Below are 27048 nucleotides of genomic sequence, written 5' to 3' on the forward strand. Positions count from 1 at the left end.
TTTAATATTTATTTTTACAGAGTGACATGAGTAAGTCTATAAGATAGAACATGCTTTATGGGACTGAATATTACCAGTAAACATGAAAATAATCTGTGAAGCCACCATCCTCTACATGTCATGGATAAAATTATGTTGGGCACATTTACCATGACATGGTAAAGAAATATCACTGATTGCAACTGAACTGGAAGTCAGGCATGCACCAGGTAAAGAAGGGAAAGTGGGGGTTTCCAAGCAGAAGCAGCAGGAAGAGAGACACTTCCACGTATGGAACATGGCTGCTGGAAGATTCAGTTGATGAACACAGAAGAGACCAGCACTGAGGCAGGAGGAAGTGAGCTACTTAGATGAGAATTCTGGCAACATGTTACCACTGGAGTTTTTACTTGGCTCTGAGAGGGCCAGCTGGATCATGGGAAGATACTTCAAGCAGGGCACTGGCATAATCACACAGGCATGAAAAGAAGCTCTCCATGCCAGCTTTGTGAAAGACACTGTGAGACAGAGGACAGCGAGGGAGGGGGAGCTCAAAGTCTTCAGAGAGGGTTAGTGTGGCCTAGGGAAGGAAGAATTACTGCTCCTGGGGCTCCAGTCCACCCACTGGTGTTGAGCACTGTCTACAGTTGCCTCAAAACATTCTCAAAGAGAGGCTGCTTCAATTGGACTGAAAATAAATAATTGCTTACTTGTACTCCCACAGAGTGGGTAAGTATAAAGTTGAAAATGTAAACTAGCTCACCCTCTAGTTAAACTTCCTAATATCAGAAGTGGCCAGCTTCCCACTTGGTTTTTATATTTATTTCATTTTTCACACTTAGAGACAATGGAGTGTTTTCAGTTCCAAACCCAGAGAAGAAGCAAGAAAAGGCTTTGCTGAGTGACCTGACCATTCTGAAGGTAAAGACCCTGTTTTATGATGTTTCAGAATCAGCTGTATTTGGCATAACTGGGGTGGGAGGGCATGCCAGGAGAGATGTCTTCATTGAAGAATAAGCACAGATGGCGTTGTTCATGTTTTACACTAATGAGGCCCTGACCAGTCATGAAATGATAGATGACACAGTTTCAACCAATGCGAACCAGGTGTAACCCAGAAAAGTGGGTGTTGAGCCAGCTGGAGGAAGGGGCAGCAACTGAGATGGAAGGAAGTTCTGTGGGAAAAGTGTGGAAGCTTAAAAGATGAGTACAAGTTAGCAAAAGACGTGCCTAGCTCCCGTGCAGCTAGTCTGTTCAGCTGAAAACTGCAAAAAACACAAAGGAAATGTTTTTCAGGTAAAATAGGAATAAGAAACTAAATAAAAGTTTAGGAAAGAAGATGGATTTTAGGCTGATTTCATTAAAATTATATGCTTATGCCCCCAAACACAACAAAGCCAACTACTGTAGGCTTATCAGAATAAAAGTCGTAAGTGACAAGAGTTCTCAGAATAATGAATGGCCTTCAAGAACCAAGTTTTCAAGATGAGGGAGAAGAGCCTAAAGACACACATTATTTAGGATTTCTTCTTCTAAGTCAAGAATCCAACTTTAATATCTTGTCACCATTAATAGAGTACAACAAAGCAATGCCTCCATATTTCTTCCCAGTCGTCACTGTCCTGACATCTCCTTCCCTCTTCACAAGTAGAGACTCCCTAGCAGAACCCATGTCTATCCATGGTTCTTGGCCAAATTCTTGTGTTCCCAGTTCATCTCTCTGTCCCTGCTCTCAGCCAGACAAGCCTAAGCATGACCCTTAAAAGCTTTACTCTTTGAAAGAGAACCCGACGCTGTAATTTTCTGATGTGTCCTTTTGATTTGCATTTCCCTGATGGCTAAGCATGTTGAACATCTGCTGAAGCGTTTCTTGCCATTTGAGATTCTTCTGTTGAGAATTCTCTGTTTAGATCTGTATCCCATTTTTAAATTGGATTATTTGGTTTTTGATACCTAGTTTATTGAGTTCTTTATATATTTTGGAAATCAGCCCTCTGTTGGATATGGGATTGGTGAAGATCTTTTCTCATCTGTAGGCTACCATTTTGTCCTCTTGACAGGCCATTGCCTTACAGAAACTTTTCAGTTTCATGAGGTTCCATTTATTAAGTATTGATCTTAATGTGTGCACTATTGGTGGCTGACCTAGGCACTCTGCATATTTGCTACAGGTGTGTAGCTTATTCTCTTGTTAGACTCCTAACAGTGGAAACAAGGGCTGTCTCTAACACTTCTGAGACCCTACTTCTCACATGGGGAGGTGCTTAGTCTTACTGCAACTCGATATGCCATGTTTTGTTGGTACTCATGGGAGACCTGCCCTTTCCTAAACAGAAATGTAGGAGGACTGAATTGTGGGGTAGGAGCCTGGTTGGGGAGGGGTAAGGGACTGGAAGGAGAGAGAAGGAGGAAACTGTGACTGGGATGTAAAACAAATAAATAAATTAAAAATATATTTTTATGATGTGTCAAGGTTGAGGATTACTTCTTGATAATTTACTAACTGGCCTTGTGTTTCTCAATCTCCTGCACAGAATTATCAGAGAGGAACATGCCATTTTCTCTGTATCAACTACATATGTATCTGAAGTAAATACATACTCCTAAACTAAGGAAATTCACTTAGTTTGAAAATAAGCTATTTGTGCTTGCAAATGCTACATATGCATAAAATTCCATCTTACATTGTCACCGAAATTTTTTTTTTATCAAACTTTCCTACATAATTTTTTGAAGCAGTTTTGATACTTGGAAAAAATTTTAGATATCAAAAGGGTTAAGGTCATCCATGATCCAAATATTTTAGGAAGTTACATAGGTCCCTACTTAGTTCTTCCTGCTCAAAGGTCACCACTGTGCTAATAACTTGGAGACAAATTCTCCTTGCCTCTTCCCTGCGGTGTCCTGAGGCTGCAGCACACAGCAGTAACTTGTACTTTCTTTTTAAGCAAAAGCAAACACAGGATGCCAAGGCAAAGTGCCTAACCACAAAACAGGTGTGTGCATGCAAAATCAGATGGACAATCCTTCAGCGACAATTTTGACACTCGAATGCTCCAAAAAAGGAAAACGTTGCAAGTCAACACATTTGGTGACTAACTCTGGCTGGGCTAATTATGCATTCATTTATTTCTGGTTGCAGTCCTTTATATGAAAGACAGTCCTAAAATATTATGTGGTCTTTGGCTGTTAATGTTTAAAAAATGAGTTCCCAAAATGATCCGTGTGTGTCTGGATAGGGAGGCTGGCTAGCACACTTCTGGGTAGGTAGACTGGGCATGGATACAGCCATTGCCTTAGACACCCTGATGGCCAGTATACATGGGTCTTTTCTTTTGAGGTAGAGCTTAAGAGACGGCTCTTCTAACTTCCTGGTTACTTACATATAACCCTGTTGTCTGCACTCTGGGAAAGGAGCTTGTAATGAGGACTGGGATGTTTCCCATTTTCGATATAGACCTTCACTACTGCTCTTCTTATATCCCATGCTCTGATTTCACATATGGTGCCTTTCTCATCCAATTCAGCTAGAAAGAAAACCTGTGGGCAGTAATACCAGGCACAGTGGGTCCCTGAGAATATATTTGCTCTTTTTACCCTCAATCAGTCCTGTTTTTGCCTACACACTTTGATCCCTTCTTCAGAGTTTTTTGTGTCTCCTTTCCCTCAGCCTCCCCTGTTGTACTATGTAATTAGGTTTCTCCTTTGGGAACCCCTCACCTGCAATGGGTACTAGGTTTCAATATTCCATACTTTGCCATATCTATTATCTCTCAGGCATTTGTTTTCCATTTTCCAAAATTTTATCTTTTTCATCAGGTGTCAACTCTTCCCTTGTTTCCTTGCCCTCATGGATTTATTCACTTTTATTTCTTAAACACACTCATTCTGTTCTCCATGTTTTACTAAGAGCACTGTTTCCTAATTTTGAACATTTTAAACTACCATTAGATGGGCTACAAACACTGCAGGATTTGAAACTTCTGCCCTTCCTCCCTCTCTTGACTATGGTCTTAAAAATGACAAAAAGATTGAGCTCTCTGTTTACTTTTGGATCTACTTTTTAAAAACTATACTCTTCCTCTAGATCACAACATAATGAAGCCCTTACCCTGGGCTGTGCTGTCTTGATAGAATTCATGTGGAACTCACATGAGGGGACCACTGGTACCAAAAATACATGACCTATTTTACTTTGGCTCTAATAATGACGTGCTACTTGCTAACATTAACTTCCCGCTCTCTTGTCTGTTTTTTAATGTTCCAGTTTTTTAGTGTGTGTGTCTTCTCCCCAGGAAGAACTTTTTGGAGTCTTCTCAAATTTTCATTTCCAGTAGTTTTGTTTTCCATTCCCTGTTTTCTGCATTATTATACCTTCTCAAGGGTTCTGCCTTATGTTATTGTTGTCACTTCCCCAGGCACTACACTGAGGAAGGCCCAGTTTGCCTTTCAGAGGCTTTGGCCTCCTTCTTACCCTTTCTACAGTTGAAAACAAATTCCACTCACTCTTTGACCTCTTGAAAGAGAATAGGACTTTGCTCCCCTTAATTAGCTTCCTTAGGAGAACACTAATTTATCTTCATTCTAAAGGGAGTTTTTTTCTCCAAGTAATTACAGCTTTAAAGTCTCTAGAATCTGAGGAACTTAAAGTGTTTATAGAACATGGCTAAAAACACACATAACGTTTCATTTGATATGACTTTATTTACAGCTCACATTCTTTCTGCTCATAAATCCTATCACTTTCACTGGTGAATTTCCTATTTTATAAGCTACTCTGGACATTGGCTTATTTAACCAGAGAAACAATCTTAGCTATTTACTTATACTTCAGTTCTCATTATTTAACTAGAGGTGGCATTTTGGTAACTTCTGATGGAAAAACCTCGTCTTCTTGTCCCTCCCATGAAAGGAAATTTCCTCTCCTTACATACATATCTTTTACTAGCTTTGTTTTATGAACAATACTTTCTCCCCTCTAGTAATGATTCATTCTTATGTACATACTAACCTTATATCTTTCTCTCTTTCAGAACTCTATATTTTGTTTTGTTTTTAAAATATTTTATTTTAGGTGTATGCATGTGTAAGCTTGTGCACTGTGTGTGTTGTGTGTAAGAGTCCTTGGAGACAAAAAGAGGTATAAGATCCTCTGGAACTGAAGTTATAGACAGTTGTGAGCTGCCATATGGGTTCTGCGAATTGACCCCGGTCATCTGGAAGAACAACTGCTCCTCACTGCTGAGCCATCTCTCCTGTCCTAGAAGTTCACATTTTAAAAGATGAAAACTGTTTTAAAAGTGGCTTCCTTTCACAACTAGGAGTAAGATGAGATGAGCTCTCCTTAGCTCTCTTATCTCTAAAGAAATCCACTCTTCACTTTTACTTTTGCTAACATTACCTCCAGAGGATGTGGTTAGAAAATCTAAGTGTAGGCTCATGTGTTTGAATACTTGGTTTCTAGTTGTGGAATTGATTGCGAAGGATGAGGAGGTGTAGCCTGGTTAGAGAAGATGTGTTACTGGGTGTGGGCTTTGAGGTTTCAAAATACTGGCCCCATTCCCAATATCTCTTTCTGCCTCCTGCTTGTGGATCAAGATCTGAGCCCTCAGTGGCTGCTCCAGCCACGCGCTTACCCTGCCATCATAAACCATAATCCTCTGGAAGTGTAAGCCAACTAACCTTTTTCTTTTATAAATTGCTTTGGTCCCAGTGTTTTATCATAGCAAGAGAAAAGTAATAATAAATACAGAAATTTTTGATGGTCCCAGGACCCCACTCTCCCACATAGCATGGAATTGAGGGTTGCCTCTGGCCAACTGCCACAGGTTCTCTATTAACAGCCCACGAGAATATTGACCTGTTATTATAACTGCTCATTCAAGGAAGCTAGAAGCCCAGCCTCTCTCAGACTATAGCAGCTTCTTGATCCATAGAAATAAGATGTTGAGGAGCTGGAGGGATGTCTTAATGGTTAGGGGTGCTTTCTCTACAACCACAAGGACTTGAGATTGCACTCTAGCACCCATGTAATAAGCTCCGTGTCCTGCACACTCCTGTGACTCCAGCTCTGTGGGGACAGGGACAAGAGGATGGCTGGGGCTTGTTGCCCTAGCTGAGAAACTGAGAGTCCCTGATTCAGGAAGAGACTCTGTCTCAGATAGACTGCGAATGACAGGAAAGGACACCTGACACCCTCTTCTGACCCCCACTGGTGAACACAGTTGTACACACAAGCACCCATGTGCATATACTCACACAGACACATATGCACACATAAGTATAAACAAATACAGCTTTCAAAAAGAAATGGGACAATGAATTCTTATAGTTTGAAGTCACTGTCTTCAGGGGGTAATTTGTCAAGTAGTGATAAATTAGAGTAGGGTGTCTCTACCTTTCAGTCCAAGTTTTTCATGTGATAAATTTCTGTATAGGTCATTCTTTATTCTGGATGCTAATTCAATTATTCACTCAAGGCTTCCTTTAACATTTCTCAGAAGGTAGGAGTGGCAGTTGCTATTTTATTCATAATTACACTGCTACTTATCTAGCATAGTTCTTAGCATCCACATAGATGATAGCTTACATTTTTTAAAATTTGACCTTTTCTCTTTTTCTATTTGTCCCCTGATTGAGTCACTTTTTATTAGGGATCCAGACTTGTTAACCCCGTGGCATGGCCTTTCTCTCTTTTAGATCCCTTTTCTCCACAGGGATGTTAATTTGGCCCCACCAGAAGCCAATCAGCCATATTCTTTCCTCAGATTCTCCAGGGTGTTCCCATTCCTCTCCTGACTGGACTGAGCTGCTGTCCCCCTACATGATGCCATCGCCTACTGTAGCCCCTTTCTCTCCAATGCAAGCTGGATTGTATTTATTGTTTTGGTGTTTTGTGTGTATTTTCTTTGTTTCTGTTCATTTTTAGAGTAAAAGCAAATGATAGGGACTACGGGATATTGTGGGCTACGCCCGAGGTTACCCTGAAATTCAGCATCACTCCTAAAGAGTGGATCTTCCTGGAAAAGGAACTTTTGTCTCACAGAGATTCAAATTTGAATCTTAGCCCCCTCCTTGTGTGAGCCTGTGAAACTATCCAAGCTTGGGAGTTAGATCCTCACCTCTGACAATCAAATAATGGCTGTTTTATTACGTTAGCCATTGTTCTTATTTAACAGTTTATCCAGTCCATATTTCATCTTCATGATTCTTTATAATAAGTTCATTTCACATTTGTAATGATGACATAAGCTTCACATTTTGCATAGCAACTTAAATATAGCCAGAAAATGGTGTTTATTGTTAATATCTGACATTATTTCTAGTACTTTCCATTTACTTCTTCATTAAGTTGCCAATAAAGCCAACAAAAGTCTTGCTTTTCACTAGCATTCAAAACTATTTGTCTTTATCTGTTATGGGGCCATTAATGGGATCAAATATTACAATTCATTGCTACACTGTTTCTAAACTGTTTAGCAGTTCATAAATAAGCCAGAGATAAAAGTTCTCAATAAAAACAAGTCTAGTTCAGTTTTAAAAACACTGTTGAAATAACTGTGCACACATAAGACAGAAGACTCAAGCACATAAGCTGCCTTAGAAGTTCAGACTGGACAGAGCTCTAAAACATGAAAGTCAAATTATCATTATATTGTCCATAGTTTCTTTTAAACATAAGCGGTATATGCTCTGAATGTTTCTTTGACAAAGATTTAATGTTAAAGCAAATAAGGTATAATCTGTAAAGATCTCTAGTCTCAGAGCTTTTAAGTGATCATTTGCAACACAGAACTGTTTCACAGTCAGGGTTCAGCCAAAATGGGACATCTATGTCACACCACTGCCCCATGGCTCACAGAATTTGGTGAGAGAGGGAGCAGAAAGAGCCTAAGACGCAGCACTGGGGTTTCTCCCTGACATGACCAGACCCTTGAACTTGGAGAGGGAGAAGGGATTGACATGTGAAGCAAGCTTGTTTCTAATTTGAACTAATAAAAACAAAACAAAACAAAAAAACACAGAAGCCACACAGGATCAAGCCAGTCAACATTCCAGCACAGAGGTGGGAGGGGCTTGTGAGCCTCCCATCCCTAGCTGAGAAGCACCCTAGGGAAAAGAGAGTCAGTTTTCTTTAGGGGTGTGGCCCCTGGTAGATGGCCTGTGTCCCAGTGCATGGCTGCACACTCATGTGCATGTGGGGAGCACTAATTGGACTGCTATTAAAACAACAACAACAACAAACACCAAGTTGGGAAGAGGACATGGGGCAATCAGTGAGTTGAAAGAAGGGAAGGGATGTGTATGACCATGACTATCAGAAACACATTGTGTGCATGTATGAGACTCTCAGAGCCTAAGGATATTTGAAAATGACAGAACTGTCCCACAGAGGCTAAGGGATGCTGTGTGACTCCCTCCTTGACCTCAAACTGCCTGTCACAATTGTGTCTGTTTGTCTGCTTTTTAAATGGCCTTGCTCTTCACTGAGGGGTCATCTGCTTCCTACCTCTTCCTGGGACTGGCTAAACTGCTGCTGCAGCTGTGTTTGGGCCAGCATTACTCTTTCCAGTTCATCTGACTTCTGTTTCATTTCCTTCTTCAAGTCTTCTGAAACTGAATCATCATGGCTGGTTTCCTGCTTCAGGCGACACTCAAATTCTGCAACCACACTTTTCAGGTCTTCAATCTCTTTTTTCTTGGACTCCGACTCTTCAGTGTATCGTGCCTGGGATTCACGGAGCTTTTCGTGGAGAGAGGCCACTTCGAGCCTCAGGTCTTTTGTAGCGCTTGCGATCAATTCGGCTATCTGTAAGAGAAACTGCATGTTAGTTTGCAAGCAACTGTTTCTAGGGAGCTGCAGAGCTCTTGCTGTTGTTAAGAAGTTTCTTCTAATAAACCAGTGTGTTTTTCTAACCAATGAAAAGCAAATCTTATGACATATGTAGGCCTTCAGGTATTTTTTAAGTCAACACAGACTTTTATTTATTTTTTACTAAACTGGTATCCCATTAATTACTTGGGTACCCTTGGAAATATTTAAATCTCTGTGACTGTGTTGAGTTGCCAAAGGTAACTCAATTTTCCACAAACAGATGTAGAGGGCTTGGCTGGACTCGGGGACCTCCAAGTGTCTGCCTGATGTTTGGAGACACAGAATGAGAGCAAGCGCCCCAGTTGTATTTCACTCATATCAAGACAACAAGTCTGCCTTTGCCTTTGATGTAGTTTTCTTTCTTTCTTTCTTTCTTTCTTTCTTTCTTTTTTTTTTTTTTTTGGTTTTTCGAGACAGGGTTTCTCGAGACAGAGTTTCTCTGTGTAGCTTTGGAGCCTATCCTGGCACTCACTCTGGAGACCAGGCTGGACTCGAACTCACAGAGATCCTCCTGCCTCTGCCTTCCGAGTGCTGGGATTAAAGCCACCAATGCCTGGCGATGTAGTTTTTTTCTTATATACTGAATAGATGGCCACTCGGCCACCACAAATGACTGAGCAGGGAGGAAACATGCTTAGTAGGCTCTGGAAACCCAGGCTGGTTACAGAATCGGCAATCCAACCAATACGACTGAAGAAGTAAGTGCTAAATTTGAGTAACTTGAACTGAAGGATAAGTAGCCACTGTACCTGTCATTATGGCAGTTCTGGAGAATACCAGGACAGGGTGCAAATGTGCTCCTCCTCCCACAGGGACAGGAGACAATAATTCGGGCACCTTCTGTTCAAAGCACGCAACCTCCAGAAGGATAAAGACTCTTTTTTTCTCCTCAAAAAACAAAAAGCCGAGCTTGGTGGCTCATTCCTGAAATTCCAGCCAAGGCAAGAAAATCACTGTTTTGTGGCCAGTCAGGGCTTCCTGGTAAGTGCCAGACCAGTATGAGCTACTGTCTTAAAAAAACAAAACCAAACAAACAAAACACCAAGACAGCAGCATGCAAACAACAGGAGAGCAGGTGTGCAGTGCGCATCTAATGCCCTCTACTCATGTTCCAGTGGGAAACCAGCCACAGAGGTGCTGGGATGGCCACAGATGCAAGTTCCCAGAGCTCTGTGGATCACTGCTAAAAAACGGTATGTATGAGAAATTTGTTTCAAATGTTAAATTTACATAAGGAATAACTGCTGGAAGAAATCTGTTCACCACCATGAACATTTCTGAAATTAATATTCTACTATTTTAACTAATCCAGAAGATGGAAGGGGCCACCATTAGGTCTGAACAATGGTTTCCCTCCCTCAGAGCAGAGCTGACAGTGAAACAGAGCAAGCTGTCCTGTGACAGGGGCAGCACAGAGCCACAAATAGGTTTGAATTTTAAAAAGGGAGTCAACATGTAAAAATCAGATTTCTCCTATAAAATTTGAATTTAGACTTCTCTCAAGGAATGGTATCCTTCTGTTTGCATTCCTGTGCCCATGGGATCCCAAGCTACTCAGGGCAGCTGCAGTCATGAAGTGAAGGGAGGACCTGGCTAGGACAGGCTAGACTATCAGGGGAGCGAGGCACCAAGCCCCCTGCACATGCTTCATTGTGTTAGTAGGAATTCATTAAAAGAAATCCCAGATTCACAGATGAAGTTGTCAACAGTTTCAAGACAGAAGCATCTGCAGAGCACTCTGAGTGGGGCCAGGCACTGCTGTGTCATGTGCTCGAGGGGCTGGTCCTCCTTGTCATCTGTGGATTCCAGAATCGCTGAACATCGCTGTTACACTAACACAGAGGCCCTGAGTCTTTTTGGTGCTCAATTAACATGGATTCTTTTAAATTTTTTTCTTAGATTTATTTATTTAAGTGTACAGGTGTTTTGCTTGCATGGATATCTGTGTACCACGTGTGTGCCTAAGGTCAGAAGAGTGGGTTAGAGCCTATGGAACTGGAGTTAAAGTGGGTAGTGAGCCACCAGTAGGTGCTTCGATTTGAATTTGAGTCATCCGCAAGAAAAAGTGTACCTCTCTCTCTCTCTCTCTCTCTCTCTCTCTCTCTCTCTCTCTCTCTCTCTCTGGGTGTGTGTGTGTGTGTAAGTACATGTACTCCACCGTGCATACGTGGAAGTAAGAGGATATCCTTACTTCCTTCTAGGAGTTGGTTCCCTAGTTCTACAATGTGGGTCCCAGGGATTAAATTTCTCTTTCTCTCTTTCTCTTCTTCTCCTCCTCCTCCTCCTTCTTTTTTTTTTCTTTTGAGATAGGGTTTCTCTGTACTTCTTTGGAGCCTGTCCTGCCACTCGCTCTGTGGACCAGGCTGGCCTCGAACTCGAACTCACAGAGATCTGCCTGCCTCTGTCTCCTGAATGCTGGGATTAAAGGCATGCACCACCACTGCCTGGCCCGATTGAATTAATTTTTTTTTTTTTTCGAGACAGGGTTTCTCTGTGTAGCTTTGGAGCCTATCCTGGCACTCGCTCTGGAGACCAGACTGGCCTCGAACTCACAGAGATCCGCCTGCCTCTGCCTCCCGAGTGCTGGGATTAAAGGTGTGCGCCACCAACGCCCGGCAAATTAATTCTTTTTAGGCATAGTGGCAAGCAAGTTTACCTGCTGAGCCATCGAGTAGCTCTAACATGGATTCTTAATGATTTTTTTTTTTTAGTTTCACACTGATTTTTGATTCATTCTCTTGTCCTTTGCCTCTCTGTCCCCCTTTCCCCCCTTTCTTTCTTCCCTCTCTACTCGTAAGTCCTACAAAAGCATAAGCAGTCTGCCTGACTTGGTGGCATCCCAACCCTTGAGAGGCTGAGGCAGGAGGATATCTCTGAATGAAGTAAAATCAACAACTAACCAATAAAGCAGACTTCAACAGACTCATTACTTTCTATAGTATTTTTTCCTCATCCCCAAATGGTTGGAATTAATTAAGATTAAAAATATTTTTAGTTAAGAAGATTGAACTCTAGGAAGGACATTTTAAAATAGTTTGTTATCTTTTGATATTGGACTATTAGTCATGCAGTGCCATCAGTTTTAGAGGTAACTTGATGTCAGTAGAAAACAAATATAAGCAGAGCTTGGCTGTGTGCTTTTGTAATTTAGCTCCAGTGTCCTTTCTGAAAACCAGGCACACCAATCCATTTGTCTGTGTGGGCAGAACGAAGGTGTGGTCACCACAAATAGACTATCAAGTCATGTAAAGGGAGGCATGCCTAAGGGGAGCATGGGGTTTGTGGTCCACTGAAAGTGGCACAGACATGGGCGACAGACCTTCATTTGGAGGCTCTCTTGTTCTTGCTGATACTTCCGGATTATCTCCTGGTGTTTTTCTTTTTCAATGTCGAGTTCCAGTTTAGCTTCTTTCTTAAAGAGAAGAGCTTGCTCTTGGCATTCAATGAGATGCCTGGCTCTTTCCTTGGTGAGCTCAGCTTCAATCTGGAAAACAGAATGTTAAAACACAGAAAGCCACTGTACCTTGAAATAAGCACAGTCAATGCATTTTCAGACTGTAAGTTTTACAAGAGCCAAACAGCAAGTTTTTTAATTAAAGTATTCTAAAATTTCTACTATTAAAAATGTTAACTTAGAAATTAGCCCCTCAAAGTTGACCTTGAGCCAAATATTCTAGTAACTGGTAGAATGGTCTAGTAAAACCTGGCCATTCAGTAGAGATGGCAGTTTTTAGAACTACCAAGAGCTGAGTCACATATACTTGAAATGACTAAAAGCTTAATCATTTACACCGCTAACTCAAGTCCTCATGGGGGTGGGGGCACCGTCAAAACAAAACCAACACCCTCAACTCCCATATTGAGGTTAGATTCTGTTCAGCTGAAAAAAAAGAACAAATGCTGAAGATTCAAGTAGCTCTGTCTCGATGGAGGGTCTCAGTGGGGTGTGAAGTCACAGACTGTCATTTTAACGTGGGTGGGGCTAGAAGGACGAAGGGAAAACAGACAATGATGTCCACAGCCACATGTAGACTCAGACAGAATCACAATGCTGGAAGGGACTTTAGAAATCCGTGGTTCAGCCTCTCAGGCTCCTGTGAACCATGGAAAACATAAGGACTTCAGTTTGAGATGGCATGAGTCTTGGCCCTGGCTCTGACACTTGTTAGTTGTATGATCTTCAGTTTGTGACCAGACCTCTCCCACTGGAGTTATAACTAGTTCCTTTGGGGGCTTTTGTGGGGACTAAGTGAGGCAGAACATCTATGGAAGGCTACAGCAGGGGCAAGAATTCAACAGCCAGTGCAGGTTACCTCCACATGCCAGCCCTGTGGTCTTGACCACAGAACTGACATGGAAGGAGGTTCCCCAGCGCCTCACACCTCAAGAAACCATAACTCACTCCTTCCCCTGCAGGAGTTTCCATTTCAGACAGCACTAAGGGTTGAACATTTTTTCCTGTAGTTGAGCCAACATCTTCCTCAATGTGGCTTTTAACAACTGGCTTTGGCTCTGTCTACATGAGCAAGGGACAAGACACCTGTGAGTAACAGAGTCACTCACTGCAGACTTCATCTTCTGAGACTGGAGATAAGAACCTAGCAACAGATCAGCTTCAGGTCTACACTGTGCCTCGCCAGGATATTAAATTCTATGGGGTGTGGTGAATGCCAGGCAACCTGGGAAGAGACTGCCAAGCCTGACTGCTTTGGACTGTGTGAGTGGTCATTTACAGGAAGGAAGAGGTCTACCTGAATTTCACAACAGATCCCAGAAACTGAGATAGCAGGACACAGAAAGTTTGCAAAGTGAGCTAAGAGACTAGCCCCAGGGTCGGTAGGATTTACTGCCCAGAGGACAGGATTGCTCAAAGGTAAAGTGTAGACAAAACAAGAGGAGATATTCTGGATCTCTCAAAATACATTTCTACATTGTTTGGGGGAGGGTTACTGGTGACCTTGAAGGGACATTTCAGAACTCTTCAGAGGGGAAAGAAAACTTTCTGAAGATGAGATTCTCCTGACCACCTGCTTCTAGATGTCTATCTCACAGGTGACTTGCATGGAGCACAAGTCTAGACAATGCCCCAAAGCCTATTTTGAAACCTCACTTTGCCTATGTCTGGATGCAGCACCAGCATCGTCCCAGCCACCCCTCTTTTCCACACCAAACACAAGATCTTTACCCCATTTTATTACACCCGTCTTTCCACTCTTCTAATTCTGATAAAGGCCATTCTGGCCTTTCCCCAGTCCATGTTGTGTATGACACAGTCTTCTTCACAAAGTACAGATTATTTATCCTTTTAGTGGTTTCTCAATGCATCAATTAAATAATGAAAACTCTTCACATGAACTTCTTTCTAGGCCACTACCAACCTATAGGACACTTTTGTGTGGACTGCCAAGGCACCCCTTTCCTTAAAGGAAAACATCTCACATGAGGTGTGTGTTTGGTAAACACAGCACAGGCTGCATTCCAGCCTGTTTTTCCCCTGGCCAGAACTCTGCGCCAGATGTAGTCTGAATGCTGTGTATGGCACTTTTTACCTTTCTTCATCCTGACTTCCTGACTTTCCCTATTCGACTACTGTGCTTCAGCAAAACTGGGATGGATAAGTCAAGAACATGTGGAAGAAAGAAACTCTATCCAGAATCTTTGGAAAGCAGAATTTTAAGTGTTAATAGTTGATAAGTTGCCCACACACCATTTTCTTTTTTTGCCCAATGTTTTTCTTTCTCTCTTCTTCCCTCCTCCCCTCTTCCCTTCCACTCTTCCCTCTAGCTTTGCAATGGGGCTGGGGGTTGACTCTAGGACTTCATGTGCACTAGAAAGAGCTCTGCCACTAAACTATATCCTCAGAACCTTAAACATTTTTGGAGCTATCTGGGACAAAATGTCTACCAAGGCACTAAAGAATCAAATAGTAAAATTGAAATGAAACATGTGTGATTAATTGATAGATACCACTAATTATTTTAGGACAGACTATATCTTTTAAAATGTGGACTGGTTATTCAAACTTGGGGAATAACTAAGTACATAAAGTAGGTGGGACGGGGTAAATTATAAACCAGATGATGGGAGGACTTTGGAAGGACCTTTTTATATAAGGAATTCCCTTTATTTTGTTTATAGAGAAGAGGTGACTTTGGAAACAAAGGGCACATTTGGGAAGGAAAAGGTGGTGCCCTGGATGAGCAGAAGTGAGGTCCTCTCACTTTTGGACTACTACGGGAGAAGAATGATGAAAAAGAAAAGACTTAGTGGGAAATGGGAACGAGAAGCAATACAGTAGATGGGAGAAGAGGGATTGACCATTCTTAGTTTGTTTTTCAATTTGTACAAGCTGAGGAAGACCAGTAATACAATTCACTCAGGGATGCTTCGACAAGGTGTCACCAGAGCACAAAGCCATCAAGTCCTTCATGATCTGACTTGGAGTGAAATGATAAATAAGCCCATGGTCACAGTGATCTACTTAACTATATTAGTTACCATTGAGAAGATGAATTCAGATCAAGTGTATGGTTATGTTTTTAAATAAACTGTTAGGTAGTTTAGGTGGCAAGACTAGTTTTATATAAAGTAGATTATGGTGTTCAAATAAAGCAGAACTTACTTTATATGTAATAATTCAGTTATTTTAGCAGTTGTAGGGGAAAAGATTTCTAAAAAGTAGCGTAAGTATTATTCATGCTCAGAAATTACACAAAATAAAACCTGTGTACCAAGCCTAGGGTTGATTTTTTTCATTCATCTGTATCCTCTCCTGGTTCAACCCACATCTTTGCTAAAGACTTCCTGATGACTGCAGAGCCTTCTAGAAATTGCTCCTGTAATACCTTTTGTGTTTGTTACTGAAACACATTACTAGTATTTCATACACTCTGTATCTAGTATTGATGAACAAAGTACTGTCTTTATACTATTTTCAAAGTGAATTTTTTGTGGCTGGCTTTGTTAATCTTTGTGATCCATGGAGACAGTTCCCATGGGATAACATAACTGCCTGTTATTCAGTGATATCCAACATCTTTCAAATCAGTTTTAGATGCCAAGCCAGGAGCCAGACCGATCATTTCTATTTGACAGTGCACAGACCGTTTGTGAAAATATATCCCCTAAAAAGAAAGTGTTGTACTATTTTCCAAAAGGTGAGGTCAAATACTGTTGAAAACCATTATTCCCCATTGTTCAGATTGAGAAGGAGGCTGAGGGGAAAGCACATTGATAATGGGGGCATGAACTGCCATAGTGAAACCCATTATTTTGCACACTCATAAAAGATTGATAAAAGGAGAAGAGCAAATGAAACAGCTTCAAACACCAAGATCAGCACTGGCACAGAGGGCAGGTAGGAACTACACTGTTTCTGGACTCTGTGGTTCCATGAGCTTGTGTTTTTCCATAAAACCTGTCTCCCCACATGCCTACAGAGCACAGTGGCTAAAGGCCCAGATTCATTGATGGTTTAGTCTCAAAATACTGCAATATTTCTGTTAATGGCTTTGAATTTAATCCCACTGTGGTCAGAGAAAATACTTTGTATGTCTTGAGTCCTTTCAAATTTGTAACACAAGCTATGGCTCATTTTGGTAAATGCTTCATGTATACACGAGATGAATGCATACAGTACTGGGCAGTGGAGAACTCTACAAATAACACCATGTCAAGTTTCTTAATAGTATTTTTCAGTGTAGCTTTAAATATAAATCAATGTTATTTTCCATACTATTTAGTCTTCTGGATTTTTTTTTTTACTATTTTTCTATCTGTTATTAAGAGAAAGATACCAACTTCTAAATTGTGTATTTTTCTTCCTTGCAGTTCCATCAGTTTTTGCTTAATGTATTAATATATATTATAGATATAATTTTTATGTATATATAATTTGTGTGTGTGATTCTGTATAGTGTATATGTGCAGAACACATGCAGAAGCCAGACAAAGACACTGTGTGTCATGTCCATTCTAGCACTCTCCACCTTATTCCCTGGATGCAGGGTATCTTACTGAACTTGGAAGTAGGCTGGCATCCAGCAAGCTGCAGCAAATGCCTATCTCTACATCTTGCAGCACCAACGAGAAGCCATGCCTAGCTTTTACAGATAGTTGTGAGCTGCCATGTGGTTGCTGGGAATTGAACCAGGTCCTCTGTAAGAGCAGCCAGTGCTCTTAACTACTGAGCCATCTCTCCAGTGATGCCTAGCTTTTAACATGGGTGCTGGAGACTTGAACTCATTTGAACATTTAGGATTATTATGTCCTCTTACTGAAATGACCCTTTTATCATTATGAAGTGATTTTTATTCCTGGCAATATCATTTGTGGTGCTGGGGATCCAATCCAAGGTCTCACTCTTTCTAGGTAAGAGCTCTACTATTGAGCTGTATCCCTAGACTTCTGATTTTGTATTTTAAAAAAATAATTAATTCTTAAAAATTTTAAAACAAAAAAACAAAAACCCAAGAGAGCTAAAACAATCCTGAATTATAAAAGAACTTCAGGATGTATCCCTCCACCCCCAATTTTAAATTGCACTACAGAGCTATAGTAATAAAAATAGCATATTGGCACAACGAACTACATGTCAATCAATGAAATATAATTGAAGACTCAGAAATAAATCCATCTATGGACACATGAGTTTTGACAAAGAAGCTTGTCTTAGTTAGGTTTTTATTCCTGTAAAGAGACACCATGACCACAGTAACTCTTATAAAGAAAACACTTAATTGGGGTGGCTAGTTTACACTTTCAGAGGCTCATTTCATTATGATCCTGAAGGGGAGCATGGCAGGTGCAGGCAGATGTGCTGGAGCTGAGAGTGCTACATCTTGCAGGCAATAGGAAGTTGACTGATTGTCACAGTGAAGGAAGCTTAAGAGAAAGGGACCACAAAGCCCACTCCTACAGTGACACACTTCTTCCAACAAGGCCACACTCCTAATAGTACCACTCCCTTTGGGGGCCATTTTCTTTCAAACCACCACAAAGCTAGATACATATACTGGGAAAAGACAAGCATCTTTAACAAATGGTGCTGGTTGGACTGGGCAGCTACATGTAGAAGAATCCAAATAGATTCATATACTTATCACCCTGCACAAAGCTCAACTCTAAATGGATCAAAGACTTCAACATAAAAAAATACACTGACCCTGATGAAAAAAAAATAAAGTGGGGAGTAGTCTTGAACTCACTAGCATAGGAAAACTCTTTCTAAACAGAACACCAGTAGCACAGGTATTCAGATCAACAATTAATAACTGGAACCCATGAAATTGACTTCTGCAAGGCAAAGAACACCATTCAGACAAAGTAACAACCTACAGAATGGGAGAATTTTTTTAACCAACTACACATCCAATAGAGGGTTAATATTCAAAATATATAAATAACTCAAAAAACTAGTTATCAAGAAAACAAATTAAAAGGGGTCTAAATAGATCTAAACAGAATTCTCAACAGAGGAAACTCAAATGGCTAAGAAATGTTCAGCATCCTTACTTGTCAGAGAAATGCAAATCAAAACTACTTCAAGATTCCACATTACACTTGTCAAGATGGCGAAGATCAATAGAAAAAGTGACAGCTCATGCTGGCAAGGATGTGAAATAAAAGGAACACTCCTCCACTGCTGGTAGGAATGGAGACTTGTACACTAGCGAAATCCGTGTGGTGGTTCCTCAGTAAGATGGGTATCAATCTACCTCAAGATCCAGGTATTACTCTTGGGTGTGTATCCCAAATGATGCTCCATCCTACCACAAGGAGACTTGCTCAAACATGTTCATTGCTGCTCTACTCATAATCGATAGAAATTCAAAACATTCTAGATATCCCTAGACTGAAGAATGGATAAAGAAAATGTGATACAATTACACAACAGAGTATTACTCAGCTGTTAAAAAATGAAAATTGCAGGTAAATAGATGGAACTAGAAAAAAAAATCATCCTGAGTTAGGTATCCCAGACTTCAGAAAGACAAATATGATATATACTCATTTGCATGTGGATATTAGCTGTTAAGTCAATGATAACCAAACCACACTTGTTCTGTTCCCCTTCTCTTCTCTGATCTTCAAGAATCCTAATTCAGATGTCAGGCCACTTGAGTTTAGCTCATAGCTCACTGATCCTCTGTTTTTCACTTTTTGAGTCTTTAACAGGAAATCATGTTTTAATAAAAAAAAGTTGTTCTATTTTCTGTGTTTTCAGTTGCGCTGGACTTTTCTTCCGGAGTGTCTAATTTTCTGTTGGTTCAGTGTACTCTTGTCTGTATTGCATTTTTCCATTTACATCTTGTTTATCGCTTACATGGCTAAACTTAACACAATGGAAATTTTCCTTTACCTCCTGGACATATAGCAAGCACTCATGCCAACTGTTCTAATGTCCTTATATTCTAATCTTAACATCTGTATCTTTCTAAGTCATTTAAAATATTTATCTCTATTTTATGGGCATGAGTGTTGTGCTTGCACACATGTCTGTGTATCATGTAGTGCCCCAAGATTTCAGAAGAGGACATCATCCCCTTGGTACTGGAGTTACAGACATTTGTGAGCGATCACATGGGTGCTGGGAACAGAATCTGGGTCCTCTGAGAAACTGGGCCAGCTCACAGACCCCTCTGGGTCAGTTTTTATTCATCGATTTTTCTTTTCATCATGAGTTCTATTCTTCTAGTTATTTCTGTGTGTGGAAATTATGGATTAGACAGTGGACATTGTGAATGTTATCTTGGTAGATGCTTGTGCTTGGATTTGTTTGTCCTCCAGAATCTGGATATGCTAGTAATTCTATAGATGTGTGTGCTATCTATTCCGGGATACAATAGAGTGTTTTAGCCAGTCAGTAGCAGCTCAAGCCTTTAATCCCAGCACTTGTGAGAAGAGGCAGGTGTAACTCTGTGAGCCTGGTCTATGGAGCTAGTTCCAGGACAGTCAAAGCTACACACACACACACACAAAAAAACCTGTCTCAAAAAACAAAACAAGCAAACAGAATCAGCTTATTTTAGGTCTTCCTTTTGACATGTGTCAGGATCAGATCATCATTTCATTTAGGGATAACAATGCCCAATAATGGAATGCCAATTATGGAAGAGTCTTTTTAGTGTCCTGTGTTTTACCATGTTTTCTAGTCTGTCTGGTGAAAACAGGCTAACTCCTAGATGCATGCAAGTGTTTGATTCTTTACTTCTCTCAGACTGACCTTCCTGGGATAGTTTCCCCACATGTACATGTTGATCATCCACACACTAAAGTGACTTCCTAGATCACCTGCATCCTTCCTCTTTGAACACACACTGGAGAAATGGCTGAGCCATTAAAGGGTAGGCTCACAACCTCTTTGGAACACTCTTCTGCAAACACTATTTTGAGAACTGTTGCTACTTTCATCTCTGTAACTCCTCGATTCAAAGATCTGCCAAGCTCAACCTGTTTTCCCAGTCTCCTGTGTCACAGCCTGTAGACTTTCAAGAGACTAAGCTACCCACTCACAAGTCCTATCACTGTCACATGTCTTGAAAGCACTGTTGTCTGTTTTTACTCTAGGGGTTTATTGTTCAGATGGAAGAGTAAATCTGGTCATTGTGACTCTACCCTGGTGAAATGCAAAAGTCTTGGACTTTGCATCTAAATGGAGAATGAAGTGTCAACTCACTTCCTCTCTCTACAGCCTCGACATATTACCTAACTTGTCTGAGTCCTGTTTATTTTTAATCTGTAAAACTGTAATGATGATGTCATACAAGTTAAAATACACTTAGAAACAGAATTCAGCACAAAGCCCGATGTACAGCAAGTACTTTAATAATGGGGATTATTTCATTATCTGGATTAGTGATTTGTAATAGACATTCCTTGCAGATGATTCTAGATCTAAAATGTTTACTAATTCAAAATTAAGTTATGCCCTCAATATTTCAGCCATATGTTTATTATGTACAATTAAAAATGACATCATACAAAATAACCTCATCTCTGTCAAACTTTGTATTTTGTGTGCTAGTCTTTTTAATTTCATTGATTGCACATTACAACACATTAGGAATCATTTGAACATTTGAACATTCTACTGGAAAAAGAGTGAGGGTTTTTTGTTGTTGCTGTTCCTTCTAATTTGGAATTTATTATTTCTCTTTGGTTTGTTTGTTTGTTTGTTGAGATAGGGTCTCATTATGTAGTCCTGGGTGGCCTTGAACTCTTCTGTGTAGACCATGCTGGCCTCAAATTCACAGAGATTATCCTGTCTCTGCCTCTCCAGTGCTGGCATTAGATATGAACCACCAACCTGGCAAATTTGTAGCTTATTATTTCTTGAAGTGAAGTTTACTTCTCGGCATTTCACTGTCAATCTGGTTACTCTAGCCAAGGTTTTGTTTATTTTCAAAAGGTCTATGTACTAAAAATGAGGTTATTAGTACACTTCCAAAATGTTTCTAGACTATAATATGTTAATGATAATATAAGAAAATATTTGGTTGGAATTTGTCTGCTATACTAAAAAGTGAGTGTCAACAAGTGGTATGAATTGGTTATATAATTATTCAGCTGCAAGAAGGTTTCTTCATCACAAAATTTTAAATGAATAGTAACACTATAATGTGCACTTGGAATCAATTTTAAAGGTTCATCATGCCCATTAATTAGCTTTCTTTGTATCCAAGCAATACTTAAAAATAAACAAAAAATCATGACAATCAGTAAATAGTTATTTGAGAATATGCCCTCTTTGTTGCATAGCAACTATTGATCCTATTATGTGTTTCTTTTACATACTCTAAAATAATTAAGCACAGGCACAAATTGCTATCTACTTTTTAAAAATGCTAAAAGCATTTAAGTTATTAAGTTTATTCTAATTTGTGCATTATATATTTGTAAAGAGAACATTTCATTCCTACGCAAAGGCACAGTGACCCAAGAAAGAGATGACAATGTCATATTAGTGATTCTCCTTGCTCATGAGAGGACTTTTAGGGAACTTTTTATTCATAGTCTTAATAGCTAACACAGTCAAGACATTCTTATTATCCCCCGGCTTTACTGGCCTGAGCATGAGTTCCTGCTGGTTAAACACTAGCATTTATTAAGAAGTGATGTCCTCTCAACAAAATGAGATACCCATTTATACTACAGGAAATTATACACGCCAAGGGACATCTGTGAGATAAGCATAATGTATTGGAGACACAGCAAGCATTTAGAAGAACTTTTACAATATTACACAGGACTCTTTTCACCATTGGATTAACTTTGTATAAAGCAAGAACACTCTTTTGTTTTGTTTTGGTTTTTTTGTTTGTTTTGTTTTTGTTTTAAATGTCAAATGCTAGCACTGGCTTGATCTCTGAGCATAAGAACTAGAATGAACCATAAAGACCCTTCTCCAACAGGATGAACCTAAAAACCCCAGTGGGGTGAGAGTATGGAGAGCTTGTTAGGGAAAGGCAGGAACATTCATGCCATCAGTCTAAGAGAAAGATCTCAGGGTGGAGAAAATGACTGCCATATCTCTTTCCAGGTTAACTCCACCCCAACAATCTCTGAGTCAAAACTCAGACATTTAGAGAATCTTACAATAAATATCCACAAACTCCTCTCCAGACAGTTGCTTTCATCTCGGGTTCTGTGGCCACAGCAGGTTACTTTTCTAGGCCTTCACCACAGTGCCAAAACTATTCTAACATCTGGTGTTAAAGGACAAGCCTCCTGGCTTGGACTGTCTGGTTGATAGTTTTGGTGGTGCTAGAATGGAATCCAGGGCCCTGAACATGCTAGGAAGATCATCTTTTTGAGTGGTTAAACATTCAAATGATAAGGGTTGGGGAAATGAATAAGGGCAGACTATCCAATTAAGTATCATCAAGACTTAGACATGGGAGCCTTACACAAGAAAGGTTGGATATATGAGGTTAGACTGAGGCACATAGCAACTTCAGCCCATAGTCTCAGATTTTATTCCCATCATGTACAACTATGGTTAACAGTGATTTTCCTGTTGACGCAGGGACTCTTCAGTCCACACTGGCCTCAAATTCATATTCTTCCTGCCTCAGCTTTAATACTGGGGTAACAGGTATAACCTGTTATAAAATACCCAGGTGGTCATTTTATAGTCATAATCTGACCACCGAAGGACAAGGGAGAAGGTAGTGGTTCATGGCTAGTGCTGGTTGAGGATGTCTGAAAACTGGAAATGGAAGTGACAAATTTAGAATCTAGCAGAGCATTAACAGTGCACAAATGGTTTCAATATGCTGGGTGACACAGTGAGGGACTTCAAGAGGAGGGAATGGCTTGAAGGTGGCTGAGGTGACAAATAATAGGAACCAATCCCCAATAAGAATCTGATAGTGACTGAACAAATTACAAGGAGCACAGCCATGCTGCATGAATTTCGGTAGAAAGCTCTAGTTCTACAGAAATTGTAAACTGTAGGAAAACGGTGGACTGGGGGCTGGGTGCAGTTAAAGTTCATGAGTAGTGCTTCGCCTAGCATGTGCAAGGCCTTGGATTCCAAACTTAGCGCCACCCCCAGTTTATTGCAACAAATGATGAAACTAAGGGAGAAGGCCTGTGCTGGGTACACAGCAGGAGGAGAGCAAGGCTTGGGCTCAGAGTGGAAAGAAAGGCTTAGGCTCAGAGTCCAGGGTTTTCCATGGGAGATTTGTGACAGGGCAAGGCTAATCACTAGTCTTTTGTGAGTAGGCTGTGTGTGCTGAGAAAGTGGGGACTAACAGCTTCTAAAGCTTGACTTGTTTTATTTAGATGTATTTAGGTTGTTCATTGCCGAAACCTTGGAAAATATAGCCAAGTCCAAAGGCCATACTGTATATTTTTCATGCTCTGAGAGCAAATAGTTCTTTGTAGTAGAAAGAGAAATGTTTATTCATTTAACCCTACCAGAGCAAACTGGTCAAATTCTCATAACTAATTTTAAATCATTTTCATTCTCTTATCTTAGGAGGAAAGAAGTTAGAATTATTAGAATTTCTATGCTTTAACAATATGATCAAATGCAGTCTGACACTATCTGGAAAAAAGTAAATACTTAAAGATTAAAATTACGGTTTTCTGTATAAGAACCAAGAAATACCCTAACATTACAAGATTTCAAAATCTATTTTTCATTTTCCCTTTTTACTTCCTATCAGATTGTCTAATATTTTGGAAAATGCATATATCTTTATATTTGGAGTGGGAAATTCCAAATGGAATGAAAAGTATTTGGAGAAGCAAAGAAGTCTTTCTGGAATAGTCTTCTGGCAGAAGAACAGAATGTTTCTAAAGCAAACAAGACACGTGCTGATGAGAGCCAGTGTTACCTTCTCCCTCCAGCTATCATCACTCAGCAGCTTCTGTCTCAGGGTTTCCTGCATCTGCTCGATGCTTTTCTGATGGGCAACCAGCATCAATTCCCTGAAAACCACAAACCCAACAGATGAGTCGGGACTCAGCCCTCATGATCCTCCAGATTGCAATTTCTGTCTCAGAGACGATTCTTTCACAACATAATATGCTTGTGCTCTTTAACAACGTAGCTATTGCTTTGGATTGAAATCCCAGAGTCGCCTCTGACTTATCATTTCCCCTGCTTCATCATGGCCATTCAAGAGCAGCTGGCTAGAAGATAAGCCTTAACAATTTCTTTTAAAAACTGAAGTCAAGGGTTGAGGAGGTGCTCAGTAAAGTGCTTGCCATTACAAGCTTGAAGACCTGAGTTCAGAGCCTCAGAGCCCACATGAAGCCAGACATGCTGGCATGTTTCTATAACATCAGAGCTCCTACAGCAAGATGGAAGGCAGATACAAGAATCCCAGAAGCCCAAGAGCCTATTAGCTTGGTGTACACAGGGGTGAATAGAAGATGCTGTCTCAGGCAAGGTAAGTTCAATACCTGAGGTTGTCCTCCATGTGCAACACACACACACACACACACACACACACACACACACACACACACACACACACACACACGAACCTCCTACCATATACACAAGATTTTTTAAAAAGCCCTAAAGTCATATCAAGTATCTCTTTCAAACATATTGTAATAAAATTAGAAATCAGTAAGAGAATTTTCAATAGTATACAAACAAGTGAATGTTTAATAATTTATTCTTGAACAACCAATGATCAAGGAATAAAAATTTTCTTGACACCAATGAGAGTGGAGACACACATATTAAAACTATGTGATGGGGCAAAACCAGGGTCAAGAGGTAAGTTCACAGAAGCAGAGAAGCTTAAATACACAACTTCTGGCTGCATCTCAAAGAATTAACAAATCAAACCCCAAATTATAAGGAAAGATAATAAATATCAGATTATAAGAAAATGAAATAGATAATAAAGAAGCTTGCTTTCTATTGCTATGATGACCACAACCCAAAGTAACTTGGGGAGTAAAGGGTTGATTTATATTTCCTAATCACAGTCCAGCACTGAACAAAGCCAAGGCAGGAGCTCAAAATGGCAGGAACCTGGAGGCAGGAACTTAAGCAAAGACCATGGAGAAACACTGGTTTGCTCTCTATGGACTGTTCAGTCTACTTTCTTATGTAACCAGTACCTCCTACACATGAGTTGTACCACCCTATACCCATCATTAATCAAGAGAAGGCAAGACTTGATTCAAGATGGCGCTAGTCACCAGCACCCACAGGGCTGTAGGCTGCTCCAAGGAGCCTGAGAGATCCAAGGAGCCATCAAGGGGAGATGAGGTGGTGGAGGATAACCCTGCAGATCCATGCAATATCTCCAGAACAACTAAAACAGGCAGGTCTAATGGGAAGATACTGATGAGTTCAAGTTCAGCCTGGTCTACAATGCCAGTTCCAGGACAACTAGAGCTGTTACATGAGAAACCCTGTCTCAAAACAAACAAACAAACAAACAAACAAAACAAAACCAAAACAACAAGAAAAGGAAAAAGAAAAAAGCAAAGGAGTTTCATGGAATTGTGAAAAAATGGTGGTGAACAGGGCAGCGTGTGTAGTGGAGAGAAGAGGAACTAAAGACACCACAACCATGACAGGTATGGGAGCCCAGCCTCAGAGGACAAAGGAACATGTTGTTGTCGAGTGGGGTCAGTCCTCCAGTTGTCAGGAGGCTCTGGTCACCACCTGGCCCACCTTGCCCAGCATCTGTCATTAGGTCCTTGGGGCTGGCCTGAGGCATTGGGCCACTGCTGCTGCTGGCACTGCCTCTGCTTTTCTTCCTGCTGGGGGCAGAGGAAAGCACGAAGTGAGCAATGGTGCTGCCAGCAGGCTGCAATCATGATGGTCATGCCCAGGGTACTGGCAGAGCTGCTGATGCCGAGGGCAGGGTAGTGTACAGCAGCCTGGAGCTTGAGCAGTACCGCCTCTGAACACACTGCCCAGTTGCACAATCATCTTGACTGAACTACAAGATATCCAAGATGAAGAATGGTTTATTTTCTGGATTAAGCCTTCTACAAAAACCTCTTTAGTCTGTGCTGCCTCTGGAGGCCATGTTGATGTCTGTGGTCTGTGCTGTCACTGGGAACCATGTTGATATCTGTGTTCTGTTGTGCCACCAGGAGCCATGTTGAGGTCCATGGTCTGCGCTGTTGCTGGAGGCCGTGTGGATGTCTGTCCATGCTGTGGCCACAAACCATGTGGAAGCTCATGATCTTCTACTGCCGGCTGCTATGGGCAGGGAAGATGCTTTTGCAATGGTATTGATGACTGCAGACTCATTATTGAAAATGAGAGACATTGAGGACTTTTGTGACAAGCCCCCTCCAAAAAAAGAAGAGAAAGAAGCAGAAGAAAAAAGAGGAGGAGAAGATGAAGAAGAAGGAGAAGGTGGTGAAGAAGGAGGAGGAGGAAGAGGAGGAGGAAGAGGAGGAGGAGGAAGAGGAGGAGGAGGAAGAGGAGGAGGAGGAGGAGGAGGAGGAGGAGGAGGAGGAGGAAAAACAGTCCAGGCTATTAAAAATTGTCATACAGATGCTGAAGTGTAGCTGTCCACAATTAATGACTTCTGGCTGGGGTGGGAGAAGGGAAGGACTCAATTTTCTTTAAGGAGCTGGCCACTGGGAGTTTGGCCACGCTCCAATGAGTATATGGGCAACATAATTGGATATGGTGTATTTTTCTTTTTGGGGAAGGAAGGGGGGACTGAAAGGGTGGAGGTGGGCCTGGGAGGAATGGG

At 40.9% G+C, this 27048-nt stretch overlaps 1 protein-coding gene and 1 long non-coding RNA gene across 2 annotated transcripts in view; one reads left to right on the forward strand and one right to left on the reverse strand.

The window, feature by feature from the left end:
• Lekr1 (leucine, glutamate and lysine rich 1) overlaps window positions 1-27048 on the reverse strand; it is a 185997-nt gene that overhangs the window by 6135 nt on the left and 152814 nt on the right. Inside the window, exons 12-14 of the mRNA XM_027391734.2 lie at window positions 24199-24292; window positions 12174-12338; window positions 8489-8788 (exon numbers count right to left, since the gene is read on the reverse strand). Of these exons, the coding sequence (XP_027247535.1) occupies window positions 8489-8788; window positions 12174-12338; window positions 24199-24292 (559 nt within the window). The remainder of the gene's footprint in view (window positions 1-8488; window positions 8789-12173; window positions 12339-24198; window positions 24293-27048) is intronic.
• On the forward strand, window positions 822-26718 carry LOC118239090. The gene is made up of 3 exons (XR_004772201.1): window positions 822-900; window positions 24028-24756; window positions 26435-26718. It is a non-coding gene; the product is annotated as an uncharacterized LOC118239090 (long non-coding RNA).

This window comes from Cricetulus griseus (genome assembly GCF_003668045.3).
Source record: "Cricetulus griseus strain 17A/GY chromosome 1 unlocalized genomic scaffold, alternate assembly CriGri-PICRH-1.0 chr1_0, whole genome shotgun sequence".
Taxonomy (NCBI): domain Eukaryota; kingdom Metazoa; phylum Chordata; class Mammalia; order Rodentia; family Cricetidae; genus Cricetulus; species Cricetulus griseus.